This window comes from Bufo bufo, chromosome 7 (genome assembly GCF_905171765.1).
Source record: "Bufo bufo chromosome 7, aBufBuf1.1, whole genome shotgun sequence".
Lineage (NCBI taxonomy): Eukaryota > Metazoa > Chordata > Amphibia > Anura > Bufonidae > Bufo > Bufo bufo.
The window spans coordinates 212,731,167-212,749,341 of NC_053395.1; the positions used below are offsets into that span (position 1 = coordinate 212,731,167).

An 18,175-nucleotide genomic window follows, 5' to 3' on the forward strand; every position below is an offset into this window, starting at 1 on the left:
CCCTTTCCTCTAAGCAGAAAGGTCTACAATAAACCTTGGAGGTCTCAATGCTTGATGAAGCTTGTTCTCATGGAGGCTATAAAACAAAATGGAGTGACGGCCGAGCAGTAAAACATTTTAACAAACATCCTCTCATACATCATACTTTGGTCAGAATCCCGTCTGGTTTTATGTTCCTAATAAACAACTCTGGTGGCTGACTTATTTCTCGTCTTCTCCCAAAGGGCTGATGTACCCTCACAGAATCGACGTGTTTGAGGATTACATTTATGGCGCTGGTCTTAAAAATGGTGCATTTAGGATACAGAAGTTTGGGAATGGCGCGATGGAGTATCTGAACTTAAATGTGGAGAAAGCAAAAGGTGTCTTAATTTCACATCACTACAAGCAGCCTTACTGTAAGTAATATAATATAAAGGAATCTAAAACCTGGCCAAATGTTTAGGCTCATTATTTTCTAATGACATTGCATTTGTGAGGCAGGATGCCTGGAACAAATAGGTCAAGTGACCCACGGGGCATCATGCAACTTTTCGCATCTTGAGTCGTTCAATTTCTGCCCTTTTTTACTCAATCTATAGTCCACTGATAGAAGGTCATGTCATATTTACTATGACTCATGTTACAGTTTGTCAGCGATGCAATGGATAAGATCACAATAACAGTTTGCATGAAATGCAAGCGTATGACCTGTGGGTAACAGCTGCTCAGAAGCATTATGCTGGGTCTTAAGCTAGCCATGTATTTTCATATACTGTAGCTGTTAGCCAGACACTTGTTTGGCTGATAGTTGACTCTCCCAACCTCCCCATACACATTGGACTCGACTGGACATGCATGTGTTCTGAGTGACAAGAGGGGAGAAAGCTGCTGCCAAATACATCTGATGGCTTATCTTGCCAACAACAAAACGATCGGGCATTTTAAATTCCAACAGCTCAATCCTTTTATCCCCTATCTCATAAGGGAATAATCCAAAGACACCCATAAACATAGATGCTTGTCCGGTCCTGCCGAGATCAGTAGTATAGGATATCAATCTAATCTATTTGGTAAGTTTTAGTGGTTTAATATCCAGGGTGATTGGTATATATTATAATTTTCACTTCTTTAATATGGCCTGATTAAAGAAATGATGTACTTAATTTATTTTTGATCCAAGTCCCTTAAAATTAAAATGATCAGAGGAGGCCCCACTGTTCTGAATACAAAGCCATCAGCTATAATCTGTGGAGAAAACTGACCGCAAGTATTCAATTCCCAAACAGCACCACCACAGTTGTAGTGAAGCATTTCATAGTGTCCATTAAAATCAATAGTTTGTTCATATAATACACAGACAGGCTGTTTTGCTCATTTTATAACTCTATACCTTCTCAGCAAGCACCTGCAGAAATATCAATTATTTAAAGTGACCTTAATCTGCCCAGAGTATCCCAAACCTTTTTTATGTTTTGTTTTTTTCTTCAATGTACCTGTTTTTCATGTCAGCACTTTCCTTCCCCTGTTCTTGGCATCACTGCATCCTGGTAGGATGTTTACATGCAGAACGTCCTGTTTTCCTTAGCAAGCTCTAAGAGACACTACAGATCAAAGCATGCTGGGACTGGTTAGAAAACTGGATAATGATGAAAACAGGAAGTTCTGCATGTAAACATTATATCTGGATGCAGTGGTGCTGAAAACAGGGGCGGTAAAGTGCTGACATGACAAACAGGTAGCGTATGTGGCAAAATAAAGCATTGTTTGGGGTACTCTGGGCAGATTAAAAAAATATTTGATTGTAAAACCAGAGACTATTTTTAAGGGTGGAAGCTGTTGCTTCTGCTTCATGATCAACTATTTGGCAATACCAATAATTATAATAATCATACTTGTAGCTGTAGTATGTCTTAGACTATTTTATTTTTTTTTCATTATTAGGACTCATGTATGGTACATGACATTATTCCATTTTGTACAGAGTCTTAATGAGGCTCTCATGGGCCCCCTACTGGGCCTCCATATGTATCAGATTTTTTTAAAATAGAAGGATACAGTGTTTTTCTGTTGAATTCTGTACAAATCCGCATGAAAATGAGCCCTTGTTCCATCAAACTTAAAATGTATTATCCAATAACACCATTAAGAAGGAATTTTCCCTTAGAACCATGTTTAAGTACATACAGTACCCAACAGGACCTGAAGGGGGCAGCACATCTGGCTATATAACCCTGCCTATGGCCTTATAGGTCCAATTTCCAAGCAAAGCTTAAGATTTAGGAGGTTTATATAACAGAAATCCGCCTTTCCCAATGCATCTATAACCTATTCATAATCTGTGGGTGTCACGTGCTGACCTTTTTGCCTATACAATAGTAAGTTTCTTCTACATAAGGCAGGGTATTAGCACATGTTTTGAGGAGGTTATGCACATCTAAGAAGCCAGAAGAGGCAGACATTGATCTAGGCTCAATTCTGCTCAATCCCCCTGAAAGGTCTTCGAAAAGGCTTCAGCATCAGTAGTAGAAGTAAAGTCAGGATAATGCTCAGAAGTTTTGGTAATGCTATATTTTTGATTATTTTTTTCAGGAGCCACCCGTATGATAACTGACTGTGTGTCTCTTCTCTCCTGACAGTGCACAATCCTTGTCTGGACGTAAAATGTGAATTCATCTGTCTGCTTAGCCCCAATGGGGCAACCTGTGGGTGTCCTGAAGGAAAAGTTTTAATAAATGGAACATGTTCAGACCAAAATTATGCAGGTTCGGGTTAAGTATAGTGTAATTATTTTATGTGATTAATTTCCCTGCAGCCTTATGTTTCGTGTATTGTCTTCAATGAATGGTTAAAAGTTCAAAATTAGGCAATTTGTGCAATTCCTAGTGAAGGATTAGATTCTGGGTAGATTTAGAAAGAGGAGTCCATACACAAATCCTGACAGTGAAGGATTGGTTTCTGGTTGATAGTAAGAAGAGGGGGTCCATACAAAAATCCTAATAGTTCAAAGTATATACAAATTTGACATTCAAAAGTTTTGAAATCTGATTAACCTTTTTGTGAGTCATCATGGTGGTCATATGGATTTTTACCAAGCTTTGCCATAAATAGCCTTTACTGAAAAAAAAAAAGGTTTAATTAAATGTTAAGAACTTAAAATAAAATAATATTTTGCTATTTTCTTTTTCATAGTTTCTTTAATTTTAGGGGAAAAATTCTTAAATTAGCCTCCAAAAAGATGCTCATTCCCTAGTAGATATGGCATACTGTAATCCATTTATTGATATTTAAAATACCCACATATACTTTTCTACAGATATGTACTTCCTTAACTTTCCTCCTAGCTCGACATGTCTAAATGTGCATGTCACAAGACTATCAACAGCACGATTTTGTGATATTGTATCTATTTGTGACCACCCAGTGGCTGTGTTTGGGATTACAGCCTGTTAAGGGTTTTGCTAGCATGTTATGATATTGTATTAAATTACTTTCATGAAAAATCTGAGCCTAAACCAAATTAGAACTATGGTAAGAATGTGTACTTAAATTCTTGTGTCTCATACACACTGCAGGACTAGGGCAGGGTTAGAGTTTAGAATAGTGTTATGTCTCATTTGTGTTGTACAACTTTTTATAAAGTCACAAAAAAGTTGCATCTTCATGACAGGCAATCCCCTGGTGTACTTTCAATGACAGTGTCTAAACCACATTGCACTTACAGCAAATTAAATAAAACCAAGAGCCACGTCATAAATTTGGTGCAGCAACACAAACCAAATATGTACTTAAAAAGTATTCATACCCCTCGAACTTTTGCACATTTTTTCACATTACACCCACAAACTTAAAGGTACTCTTTTGGGATTTTATGTGATATACCAACACAAAGTAACAAGAGTAACAAGTAACTTTTCGCATCTTGAGTCGTTCAATTTCTGCCCTTTTTTACTCAATCTATAGTCCACTGATAGAAGGTCATGTCATATTTACTATGACTCATGTTACAGTTTGTCAGCGATGCAATGGATAAGATCACAATAACAGTTTGCATGAAATGCAAGCGTATGACCTGTGGGTAACAGCTGCTCAGAAGCATTATGCTGGGTCTTAAGCTAGCCATGTATTTTCATATACTGTAGCTGTTAGCCAGACACTTGTTTGGCTGATAGTTGACTCTCCCAACCTCCCCATACACATGCACATTGGACTCGACTGGACATGCATGTGTTCTGAGTGACAAGAGGGTACTTAAATTCTTGTGTCTCATACACACTGCAGGACTAGGGCAGGGTTAGAGTTTAGAATAGTGTTATGTCTCATTTGTGTTGTACAACTTTTTATAAAGTCACAAAAAAGTTGCATCTTCATGACAGGCAATCCCCTGGTGTACTTTCAATGACAGTGTCTAAACCACATTGCACTTACAGCAAATTAAATAAAACCAAGAGCCACGTCATAAATTTGGTGCAGCAACACAAACCAAATATGTACTTAAAAAGTATTCATACCCCTCGAACTTTTCCACATTTTTTCACATTACACCCACAAACTTAAAGGTACTCTTTTGGGATTTTATGTGATATACCAACACAAAGTAACAAGAGTAACAAGTATGTGTAAAGTGAAAAGAAAATGATACATAGTTTTCAAAATTTTTAATAAATAAAAATCTGAAAAGTGTGGTGTCCATTAGTGTTGAGCGTGAATATTCGAATCGCGAATTTTAATCGCAAATATCGCCACTTTGAGAATTCGCAAATATTTTGAATATAGTGTTATATATTCATATTCACGAATAGTGTTGATCGCAAATATTCTAATCACAAATTTATTGCGAATATATGCACGTAGCAACATCCCCAGCAACCAATAGGAAAGTTGCCTACCCCTTAGTGTTAATTACAAATATTCTAATTGCAAATTTTTATCGCGATTATATTTCATTACTGATTTTCTCAATCAAGTAAATAATGACTGGAGATCACAAATTCTCAAATTTCAGAATGTATGGAAAATATTCGGTAAAATATTTGTGAAATATCGCAAATTCGAATATTGCCTATGCCGCTCATCACTAGTGTGAATTTGTATTCAGATACCCTTAAATAAAATCCAGTGTGACCAATTGCTTTCATAAGTCACCTAATTGATAGCAAATAAAGTCCCCCTATGTGTAATTTATTCTCAGTATAACCACAGCTGTTCTGTGAAGGCCTCAACGGATTGTTAGTGAAGATTAGTGATCAAATAGCATCATGAAAACCAAGGAACACACCAGACAGGTCAGGGATAAAGTTGTAAAGCGTAAAGCAGGTTTAGGTTAGAAAAAATATATATATCCCAAGCTCTGAACATTTCATGGATCATTGTTTAATCCATCATCTGAAAATGGAAGCAAATGTTAAATTCAATGGCCCAGTGACTATATGTGTGGACTTCAAGAAGGAGAAACAGTTCTCAGGATGCACTGGTTCATATTGTAGAGATCTAGCCGGTGTAGAGAGACTTACAGGCAATGCTTCCTAGGAACGAAGTATGCAAATTAGCTCTCCTCTAGAAGGAAGAATGCTGTCTCTCTAGTGCCATCTATAGGAAGTTGCCCTGTAAGTCAATGTCCTAAGAGTTGAAGAAGTTTTCCTATCACTTAAAATCCCAAAAGGATATATTAAAATTTGTGGGTGTAATGTGAAAAAGTGTGGAAAATTTCAACGGGTATTACTACTTTTTTAAGGCACTATACATTCCACCCTGACATCTAGATTGTATCTCCATGATAAAGCATTCAATGGAGGGTGTAATAATTACATGATAAAAACACTTGATATTCCTCTGTATGAAACGAGAGTTATATGACAGTATAATAGTGTCCTATAGACTGCAATGAGTAATGTGTAAGGCTGGAATAACACATGCAGTTGGATTTGAAAGGAATGGGAAATATAAATGACAGTTCTATACTTCTTCCTGTCAGATCTACTTCTGGTTTTGGGTCAAAAAATTGCATCAAAATTTGCATATGTGATTTCAGCCTTACTGCTCAATGTAAGGGTCCATTTAGATGTCCGTGAATGTGTCTGCACCCATTATGCAATTCTGCAGAACGGGTGCGGACCCATTCATTCTCTATGGGGCAGGAATGGATGCAGATAGCACACAGTGTGCTGTCCGCATCTGCATTGCCGGAGCGCGCCCCTGATCTTCCGGTCCACGGCTCTAGAAAAAATTAGAACATGTCCTATTCTTGTCCGCAATGGCGGACAAGAATAGGCAGTTCTATGGAGGGTGCCAACTGGATGTATTGCGGATCTGCAATTTACGGATCCGCAATACACTACGGACGTGTGAATGGACCCTTACTCAGAGCTGTAATGCCTCAGAATACTTTTTTTATTACTGCAACTTTCTTACGTTGCACAGAACTGATACAATGTATTTTCGTTGTGTCAAAGTAGATGACTTATGCAAACTGACTTGCGAAAATGGAGGCAGATGCATTGTAAATGAGAAAGGCGACCTAAGATGCCACTGCTGGCCCAGTTTCTCAGGAGAAAGATGTGAAATGAACCACTGTAGTAATTACTGCTTGAATGGAGGAACTTGCACGGCGTCTGCTCTCGGTAAATACTCGATTTGTTCTTTGTGTCTTGTCATATTCACTACAGTTATTCTCCTATCTAGAGTGTGTTTTTTTTGCTCCTGATTATTAATCCAAATAAATTCACAATCGCATAGTATAATATTTTTTCCTTGCCAGTTGTACCGGTATGTACTTCACATCAATTATTACAATTTTGAATTTCCGTTCTCCGGAAACCGTGTCTGTTCTCGCCCAAGTTTTATACTTAAATCAAGCAAGGTTATAAATAGATTTTTCCAATGTCTCTGAAGCTCGGTGCATTAATCTAGCAATCTGTGTACGTTTCTCCTATTCCAGATGTATAGTAAGAGGGAATTACTTTGAGGGAGCGAGATAACAGGTGGTGGGGAGTTTTTTTACTGCTGCACAACACACTGGTGACAAATTATGACAGGCGTATGAATCACAAACAGACAGCGACTTCACATCATGAATAATGCATTATTAATGCTACTATTTGGGCTTCATGGTCCAGAAGACGCTAGACTGTGTTGTTAAACAAGTGATATGTCATGTGTCTTACCATCCAGCCGCTCAGGACCAAGATGCCATGTCAAGCAGTAAAGGAGCATGGAGATGCATGCCAGAAGATATTTCAATTGACTTCTTGTAACTGCATTTCCTTAGAATGAAAACCAGCTTTACTCTACAGCCTCAATGCCCAAGTAGCCTTATATAACCATTGTACTGTAAGGTACCAGAAGGTGTAAAATGTACTGTAATTACAGAGCCCCACAGTAAATGTTTAACGCCATGGCCCGAGCACCATATGTATGGATTTCAAAAAAGAGAAAAAGTTCTCAGGAGGTACCAGTTCTTACATGCAATGCTCCCTGGGAAAGTAGTATGCAAATTAGTTCTCCTCTAGAAGGAAGAATGCTATCTCTCTAGTGCCACCTACAGGAAGCTGCCCTGTAAGTCATGTCCGAAGCATTAAATGGATTTTCCTGCTACACAAAAAAAATAAATTAACTAGCACCAGCATTTAATCTTACTGCATTATATAAGTCAGATGATGAAGTTAAAAGTGGATTTTGACTCCACCACTGTAAGAGCGCTGCGGATTATGCAATTTTTTCCCGCACAAATTTTGTGCAGAAAAAACACAGCAAAATGTAAGAGATGAGGCAAATCTCATGTATACTAAGAAGGTCATTTACTAATTGATATTAGCCAGTTTTCTGGCGATGATCTGTCTCAGATTGTGGCGCAATCTGTGACTTTTCCCCACTCTTGCCAGGTCTAAAAAAGAAGACGCGGCGTGGGCAGGGAACAGGCCGGCGAGTCCATCTCATTTATCATTTTCTACGTCTGTTTTAGGCACAGAAAATGGTCTAAATTTAAGCCGACTAGGAAGGTGGCATAGATTTAGACCAGTGGTGGAAGTTATGTAGAGGCCGGCGCCTTTTCATAACTTTGATCTAAAACGCTGGTCTTAATAAATGATTTTGAAATTTGCAATATGTCAATTTTTTATGTGATTTTTTGTGTGGATTTTTCCCTTTTCAATGGAAGGGTGAGATCTTCAGAAAATCAGCATCAAATCCACTCCAGAAAACCGCATAAACCACACAAAAAATGCACCAGAAACATGTTAAATAGTGCAAATTTATGTGCATTTTTTTTGTGTGGTTTTGGTGCAGATTTCTTTCAGATTTTCTGCACACATCTTCATCATGTGCAGGTACCATACTTGTGATATTTGACCAGCACCCTGTGTTTACATACAAGACTCACGGGGAGTATCTGTAGCATCAAGTCTCTACTTCTCCTTCCCCTCCAAGCTTGAACATCACAGATCCAAGCATGGTTGAAGCTCTTCTGGAAAAAACCCCACCCTAAGACACAGCATCATTGCTGACATCACCTCTACAGGGCAGGGTTCAGGAGAATAAGGAGAACTCCATCCTCAGAGGCAAGACAATTGATAATGTTTTGTCTACAGGGCTGACTCTTACAAGCCTTGCCACACCTGAGATGTTGATGTGATGTCATCTGGATAGAGAACCAACACAGTGGGAAACTCTGTCCTCAGAGGCAAGACCATTGATAATGTTGTGTCTACAAGGCTGACCCTTACAAGCCTTGCCACACTTCAGATGTCGATGTGATGTCATCTGGATAGAGAACCAACACAGTGGCAAACTCTGTCCTCAGAGGCAAGACCATTGATAATGTTGTGTCTACAGGGCTGACCCTTACAAGCCTTGCCACAGCTCAGATGTCGACATGATGTCATCTGGATAGGGAACCAAAACAGTGGGAAATGTCACGTGACTATGATGGAGTGCAGGAAAACGGGGCATTACAGATTATCAATCACTATTGGTAAGTGATAATGTGCTTTGTTTCTAGTCAACTTATGCCAAAAATGGCAAAACCAGAATACCCCTTTAAAGAGCATGGCTAGGAATATGATGGGTGTCTATGGTTTGGCTAATGTCCTTTAGGATAGATTTAGATCATTGTTTTGTTTTTTGTTATTCTTTTTTTGTTCCTAAATTTTGCATCTGTTTTAGCCATTTCCGTCTGAGATTTGTTATTTTAGATGGAAGACAAAATAAGGGATCTCAGATATCCTAGCAATATGCTACCAATGTCTAGAATTTTTGATCAACATCCTAATATGGAATCAGATATTCCATCTTGCATTTCTCAAAGGAGCTCTGAAAAGTGAAAGGTGAAATCTGATTGGTTTCTATGGGCAACTAAGCCAGTTTCCTTTACACTGATTTTGATAAATCTCCCCCTGAATGTTTATAATACAGAAATCAATTTGCTTTTGAATAAGTGAATAATTATCCTTACACTCCTGTCGCCTCTGGTCCATGAATATAACGAGATTGTAGGTGAACAAGATTATAAACTTGTCAGATGCATTTTACCAGTAATTAATCAACACTACTAAAATATAGATTCACACCATGTACAGACATCGCCTTCCAGATCCTGAAGATGGCAATAGCTTAGACCATCTGTCTAGACCTCCACCAGATTTATCACAGGGGCTCAGGCTGTATGAGAGACCTGGTGCAGGAATAAAGACTTTTCATTGACTCTGTACAAACTATTGGTTGGCTTACTTTCCGACTGATTCTAGGCCAAAATTGTGGCCAAATTTTGGTGCAAAATGATGCATAGATATCAGGAAGTGGCAATGCCGTTTTATAGACCTTGTGCAATTCTGTTGAAATGAACTTAATGGATGACTTCCAAAGGGCCTGACCTCTGACACAATTATGGGTTGCTAATACAACAGAAGATATCATAAGATTCTCTTATTACTTTGGGACCAATTAACTTGTCACAATGATCTGCTTCTTCTTAGTTCATTCACAAATAACTAATTAAAGACAAAACTCATGATGCATTTAAAAGTGGACATTTACATACTCTTTACAGAGTAAATGATTTCTGGGACTCCGGGAACCCCAGTGTCCAACCTTAGTTATACCCCCGCTTTATGCTGGCAGTTATATCATGTTGGTGGCTAATGTAGATTTATTGTACTGCATATGACTAAGCTTTGTCAATTCTTGATATTTTTTTTGCACCATACTCCTCTTTATCCATTCATAAAAGAACTAATAGTTTGTAAATTCCCCCAATTTTCCTGCTATAAGGTCAGTAAATGCTAGTATAATATTTCAGGCTTTTTATTATATCCGGCACATGTTAAACTGTTCAACAAATCCCATTGGTGAGGCGCTTATTGTAAGTTTGCTCTTCGTTAAGCCTTTTGGCAAATTCCTTGGCGGACAATACACAGCGTCGGTTCAGGGGCAGCTTTAATTAAAATTTCTACGTTTATGGCAGTTGTATTGAACTACAATAATTGAACCAGGAAAATGTCATCAGTTAATTAAATGCACACATCTGAGAGACATAATTAAAACTTTAGATTTAGTCAAGAAAGTTCTTGAGCAAACCAAATTAATAAGATTTCATCAGTAATGAGTGGTAACGTTATTACGGTCTCGGGAATGAGGTTTAGTCTTGCAGAATAACAGAATTTTTTTTAAAAATGACTTTTTCCTCCTCTTAATTATGTAAGACTGAAATTATGTAAGGTATTTAATAATAACAATCATCCAAAAAAATCAACAATACAAAAAGATAAGTGTTGAGTGATGAGTAATAAAGGAGCGGGAGCTAGTGGGCACAAATGCAAAAGCAAACAATTCTAAAGGCTACGGTAATTCTATATTTCACAGTTTGTATCTACAAAGGAAAATGAGTACTCTTGGGAAAAAAAAATAATTGTTGTTTTTATACTGTTTTTAGTTGTTTTTTTGTAGAGATGAGTAAATCACTCAAAATTCTCTTTGGATTCGAAGTGGTTGACCAGTTCTATTCAGGTCTATTCAGCTGATAAAAACGCGCTATATGCACATAGACATACAGCCTCAGACTTGAAAAAGAAGTGTTTGTCTACTCCGAAACACGACGTCACCTATATGTAAATAAAAATTGTCTCCAACTGCTTAAGGTCTTGTTATTGCGCCAGGAGTTATTGATAACGGTTGACCATCAATACTCAACACACCTCTATTGTCTCTAGAAGAAATATGTCATACATACTGCATCTGATAGAGGAAGCTGCACTTTTTCATACACATCCATAAAAAAAAAATCATATAAATATAGTAGAAGCTCCATGCCCGAGAATTGAAGCCCTTTTTCAGTTCAATATAAAATGTTCAGAATTTATGAGGCCTTAGGTAAATGAGAATTTATGAATTGTTTCTAAATTTGCAGTGATCTTTGAACTGTTATGTTGTGATTTTTCTCATTCTTCTAGAATCTTTGTAAATTATTTTTGAAAATGGTTTCTAATTTAAATGGAGATGACTACAACCTAAGAACTGTATATATAGAAAATGTGTGTTTGGTTTCAATAAAACCACTACCAAAATCAGCCCAACATCCAAACCTTTTTTGGTGCATCAATGGTGTAACTCCCTAGTGTACTCATTCTAAATAGCAATGTGGCTTGGATATCCAAGACTCTGCTGCAAAAGCTCTATGCGACCCATATCTGAACCGCTAGTGACTTCATATGTCATTGTATCCAAGAGTTATTTTACTTATTTGGAGTGTGAGAGAACTTCCCCTATAATAATACATTGTGTGGACTATGGGGATCAGGTTGCAATCGCTTTTCCTGCTGCTTTTGTACATACATTCAGTTGACAATTTGATAATGAGGCAAATGCCCTAAGGCTAATGAAAACTGGAAGGTTGTTGTATGGCCCAAAAATTACAACAGGGCCTGAAAAAGTGCAAGGCAAGTAATAATTGCTATAAAGGGCCTATAAGCTTCAGTACTTGAGAAGCCAAGGTCATGCTCAGCCCACAGCTGCATATGCCACTAACTCTAAGACTATTCCTGTAGTCTTGAATAGTCTAACTCTAGGACTATTTCTATTGATCAACTGGCAGGATAACAGGCTAAACTGGATGGACAGATGTATTTTTTCATCCTTACAAAATGTGCTACTATGTTACTATTCAACAATAGAAACTAGAGATGAGCAAATCAATTCCAAACTAATCAAATTTGTTATGAATTTGCCAAAAAATTGCAGTCTCCAACGAATCCAATTTTTTGGTCTTCATCCCGCACAAAATGGTGGCCAACATTTTACAGTTCAGAAGACAGAGAAGGATGCATCTTCCACCAAAGAGGATCTTTTTGGGCCATTTTTTTTTTATTTGCCAGTGCAGTGTGTTATTAAAAAGGCTGTATGTAACCACTACCTATCACCTTTTTACCACCCATAGCCATACTTATCGCTCTCAATTTGACATTACTAATGCTGTCTTGGCTTTAAAGTACACGAAAGAGGTTAAATTCAATCCTAGAAGACCTTAGAGTTTTGAACACTACCTTTCAGGGGTCTTGAGGAACTTTTGATTTTGGACCAAATCGATTCTGATGGCTGTTTTGGACCCAAAACAAATTTAGGAAATTAGCTGATTTCTAATAGATGCATGTTCTTCTGATTCATGTGTGAGTTAGGTTTTATGTTGACCACAATGACTTAGGAGGGACAGAAGACTTTTCATGTACATTCCATATGCAGAGAAGGTTTCATGCCATGAAATTGGCTTGTCTTGTTCTCCAGAAATAATGATATCTATGATATTTTTGCAGATATTTTGCATTGACCCAGATAACCAATTATGTGGCAAATCTATCATTTGAATATATACGAAGAACATTTTCTCCACTTTTAATACAATTTCAGAAAGGTCACAATGCTTAAATGTCTGACTATATACAGAGGTAGAATATCACAATGCAATGTCTTGGTAGACCAAGCACATACATAGAGCAGTTACGGTAATAAGCATAACCTTATTATAGGCAGTTAGACCTAGACCCCAGTGGAATACAATATGTTGGTGCAAGTCTGGATGGTTCTTTCTGTATTACTTGATAATAAGCTCATTGTTCTTTCATAGGAAAGCCAACCTGCAACTGTGCACTGGGCTACACCGGTCCCAACTGCAGTAAAAAGGTCTGTGACAATGTCTGTCAAAATGGAGGCACATGCAGCGTATCACCTGGCAATCAACCCCTATGTCACTGCCTTACTGAATATACAGGGGACAGATGTCAATACCGTAAGTTGCTAGATATATTGTAAATTGCCAGAACATAGAGTATGTAATAAGACTGAACTTTAAAAGGGTTCTCTACTTTGGGCAATAACAACATGTTACAATGGTCTTCTGATAATAACTGATCTAAAAGTGTCCCCGTAATCTGTGGGGTAACCTGGCAGTTAGTGTTTGATTTCACTAGAGCGCCACCACAGGGGAAATGAAGCATTACACAGTGTCCAGTCATATTAATGGTTGTCTGTATAATGCAGGACAGGTCCTCCAGAGAGAGAAATGCTCTTGGTAACCGTTCTCTTCTCTTGCTAATGAGGATCCGAAGCAGAGAATCCAACTCTATTAAATGAGAATTCCCTAATGAGGTATATAAGATGGGTTTTCTAAACTTGACAACCCCCTCAAATTTGATTTCAAATTAACTCCACTTGTATAACCACTTTTTTGCAATCTAATGCATTTTGGACTTTAATATTTAATTTTGAGCTTAAATATTGATGACCTTTATTTAGCATAGATCAACAATATTGGATCTAAGGTGTATCCAACTCACAGACACTCCACCGAGGGGGGATTTATTGGCAGTTGGCCCTGTTCACCTCTCATCGGTTTTGCGGGGAGACCTCCTGACAGAGTACTCTTTACTGCAGTGCTTTATAAACAGCCTACCAACCGGTCTATGAGTGGGGAATGGGCTGTAGTCGGAGCACTCCCTCTGAAAAGATGAACCCCCAGCCACTGGAACCTAGGGCCTGGACTAGTGGCCACTGCCTTTATGACAACTGAAGCTCTGCCACTGCACAGACGCTTTGCTAAGCACAAAATTGTTCCCTGATAAGCCACTAATCATGGCGAAACGCGTTGGTTGGTGCTTTTAGATGATAGGCGAGAGAAGCCTGTTAGCCATTCCCCACTCATAGACCAGTTGGTGGGGGTTGGTAGGCTGTTTATAAAGCACTCCAGTAAAGAGTACTCTGTCAGGAGGTCTCCCCACAAAACCGATGAGAGGTGAACAGGGCCAAGTGTCAAAAAATCCCCCCTCTCCTTAAACAAAAGAAGTGTGTATAATGGGATTTTTACTAACACTGTCTCACTTATTTTAATAGAAAAAATTAAAGTTACTTATTATTTTTTCACAAAGATACACTCAGTTTTTGCGACCATTGAATAACTGGAGGGGAAGTCAGGTACGACCATCCACCTCATATTGTGTCCTATTTTATATTTAATAATCATGGCATGATCATTTAGATTCGATAAGTGCAAAGGTCTGTACTAGCACTGCTTCTGAGGTGTTATCTTCTAGGATGGATTCTAAGATGTTCTCTACTAGCGATGCTTCTACGGTGTTCTCTACTAGCGATGCTTCTAAGGTATTCTCAACTAGCACTGCTTATATGTTCTCTACTAGCACTGCTTCTACGGTGTTGTCAACTAACACTGCTTCTGAGGTGTTATCTGCTAGCACTGCTTCTAAGGTGTTCTCTACTAGCGATGCTTCTAAGGTGTTCTCTACTAGCAATGCTTCTAAGGTGTTCTCTACTAGCACTGCTTCTAAGGTGTTCTTTACTAGCACTGCTTCTAAGGTATTCTCAACTAGCACTGCTTCTAATATGTTCTGTGCTAGCACTGCTTCTAAGGTGTTGTCTACTAACACTGCTTCTGAGGTGTTATCTGCTAGCACTGCTTCTAAGGTGTTCTCTACTAGCGATGCTTCTAAGGTGTTCTCTACTAGCGATGCTTCTAAGGTGTTCTCTACTAGCGATGCTTCTAAGGTGTTCTCTACTAGCAATGCTTCTAAGGTGTTCTTTACTAGCACTGCTTCTAAGGTATTCTCAACTAGCACTGCTTCTAATATGTTCTGTACTAGCACTGCTTCTAATATGTTCTGTACTAGCACTGCTTCTAATATGTTCTGTACTAACACTGCTTCTAAGGTGTTGTCTACTAACACTGCTTCTAAGGTGTTATCTGCTAGCACTGCTTCTACGGTGTTCTTTACTAGCACGCTTCTACTGTGTTCTCTACTAGCACTGCTTCTAAGGTATTCTCAACTAGCATTGCTTCTAATATAATCTCTACTAGCACTGCTTCTAAGGTGTTGTCTACTAACACTGCTTCTGAGGTGTTATCTGCTAGCACTGCTTCTAAGGTGTTCTCCACTTGCACTGCTTCTAAGGGTACTTTCACACTAGCATTATTCTTTTCCAGCATATAGTTCCGTCAAAAGGGCTCTATGCCAGAAAATAACTGATGAAGCATATCCCAATGCATTCTGAATGGATAGAAATCCATTCAGTTTGCATCAGTATGCCTTCCGTTCAGTCACTCTCAGGCGTTTTGGCCAGACATAATACCGCAGCATGCTGCGGTATTATGTCCGTCCAAAATGCCTGATCAGTCGCTGGAATGCCAGATCCGGTATTAATTCCTATAGACTTGCATTAGTGCCGGATCCGGCATTGCAAAACAACTGAAGGACGCCTCCGTCCTTCCGGTCTGCGCATGCGCAGACCGAAAAAACTGTGAAAAAGACTGCAAGACGGATCCGTCCATCCGCATGACAAGCGGAGAGACGAATCCGTTCTTGCAATGCATTTGTAGACGTATCTGCACCCGGATCCATCTACAAATGCTGTCAGTTGTCACACTGATCGGCGAATCCGGCAGGCAGCTCAGACGACGGAACTGCCTGCCGGATCACACTAACGCTAGTATGAAAGTACCCTAAGGCCCCTTTCACACGGGTGAGTATTCCGCGCGGATGCGATGCGTGAGTTGAACGCATTGCACCCGCACTGAATACCGACCCATTCATTTCTATGGGGCTGTTCACATGAGCGGTGATTTTCACGCATCACTTGTGCGTTGCGTGAAAATCGCAGCATGCTCTATATTCTGCGTTTTTCACGCAACGCAGGCCCCATAGAAGTGAATGGGGTTGCGTGAAAATCTCAAGCATCCGCAAGCAAATGCGGTGCGATTTTCACGCACGGTTGCTAGGGGACGATCGGGATGGAGACCCGATCATTATTATTCTGAATACAGAATGCATAGTAAAATAGCGCTGGAGGGGTTAAAAAAATAATAATAATAATTTAACTCACCTTAATCCACTTGCTCGCGCAGCCCGGCATCTCCTTCTGTCTCCTTTCCTGAAAAGGACCTTTGGTGATGTCACTCCGGTCATCACATGATCTTTTACCATGGTGATGGATCATGTGATGGTTCATGTGATGACCGGAGTGACGTCACCACAGGTCCTGTTCAGCAAAGGAGACAGAAGGAGATGCCGGGCTGCGTGATCAAGTGGACTAAGGTGAGTTAAATTATTTTATTTATTTTTTTAACCCCTCCAGAGCTATTGTACTATGCATTCTGTATTCACAATGCTATTATTTTCCCTTATAACCATGTTATAAGGGAAAATAATACAATCTACAGAACACCGATCCCAAGCCCGAACTTCTGTGAAGAAGTTCGGGTTTGGGTACCAAACATGCGTGATTTTTCTAATGCGAATGCAAAACGCATTACAATGTTTTGCACTCGCGCGGAAAAATCGCGGGTGTTCCCGTAACGCACCCGCACATTTTCCCGCAACGCCCGTCTGAAAAACGCCTTAAGTGTTCTCTACTAGCACTGCTTCTAGGGTAAAATATATCAGTAAATGTGAAGATCACAGAGCCTATATAGCAGTGCACATACAGAATGGCATATGTACTAAGCAGCTGCATAGGCTCCATGCTAAGGTCCTTAATCTGAAGATGAATTTTAAACAGGAGTAAGAAAGGAAATATTTAGTAACTACTTAAATATATGTATCTACACTGAACAAAAATATAAACACAACACTTTCAGTTTTGCTCCCATTTTGCATGAGCTGAACTCAAAGATCTGAAACATTTTTTATATACACAAAAGACCCATTACTCTCAAATATTGTTCACAAATCTGTCTAAATCTGTATTAGTGAGCACTTCTCCTTTGCTGAGATAATCTCACAGGTGTAGCATATCAAGGTGCTGATTAGACAGCAGGAATATTGCACAGGTGTGCCTTAGACTGTCCACAATTTAAGACCACTCGGAAATGTGCAGTTTGATCACACAGCACAATGCCACAGATGTTGCAATGTTTGAGGGAGCGTGCAATTGGCATGCTGACTGCAGGAATGTCAACCAGAGCTGTTGCCCGTGAAATGAATGTTCATTTCTCAACCATAAGCCGTCTCCAAAAGCGTTTCAGAGAATTTGGCAGTACATCCAACCTGCCTCACAACCGCAGACCACGTGTAACCACACCAGCCCAGGACCTCCACATCCAGCATGTTCACCTCCATGATCGTCTGAGACCAGCCACCTGGACAGCTGCAGCAATAATCAGTTTGCATAACCAAAGAATTTCTGCACAAACTGTCAGAAACCGTCTCAGGGAAGCTCATCTGCATGCTCGTCTTCCTCATCGGGGTCTGGACCTGACTGCAGTTCATCGTCGTAACCAACTTGAATGGACAAATGCTCACATTCAATGGCGTCTGGCACATTGGAGAGAAGTTCTGTTCACGGATGAGTTCCGGTTTTCACTGTACAGGGCAGATGGCAGACAGCGTGTGTGGCATTGTGTGGGTGAGCGGTTTGCTGACATCAATGTTGTGGATTGAGTGGCCCATGGTGGCGGTGGAGTTATGGTATGGGCAGGCATATGTTATGGAAAACGAACATGGGTGCATTTTATTGATGGCATTGTGAATGCACAGATATACCGTGACGAGATCCTGAGGCCCATTGTTGTGCCGTTCATCCACGACCATCACCTCATGTTGCAGGAAGATAATGCACGGCCCCATATTGCAAGGAACTTTACATGATTCCTGGAAGCTGAAAACATCCCAGTTCTTGCATGGCCAACATACTCACCGGACATGTCACC

At 39.4% G+C, this 18,175-nt stretch overlaps 1 protein-coding gene across 1 annotated transcript in view; it reads left to right on the forward strand.

The window, feature by feature from the left end:
- The window catches only part of LRP1B (LDL receptor related protein 1B), a 1,344,280-nt gene that overhangs the window by 1,277,315 nt on the left and 48,790 nt on the right, over window positions 1–18,175 (forward strand). The window contains exons 82-85 of the mRNA XM_040441523.1: window positions 225–398; window positions 2,619–2,744; window positions 6,435–6,599; window positions 13,088–13,249. Coding sequence (XP_040297457.1) covers window positions 225–398; window positions 2,619–2,744; window positions 6,435–6,599; window positions 13,088–13,249 — 627 coding nt within the window. The remainder of the gene's footprint in view (window positions 1–224; window positions 399–2,618; window positions 2,745–6,434; window positions 6,600–13,087; window positions 13,250–18,175) is intronic.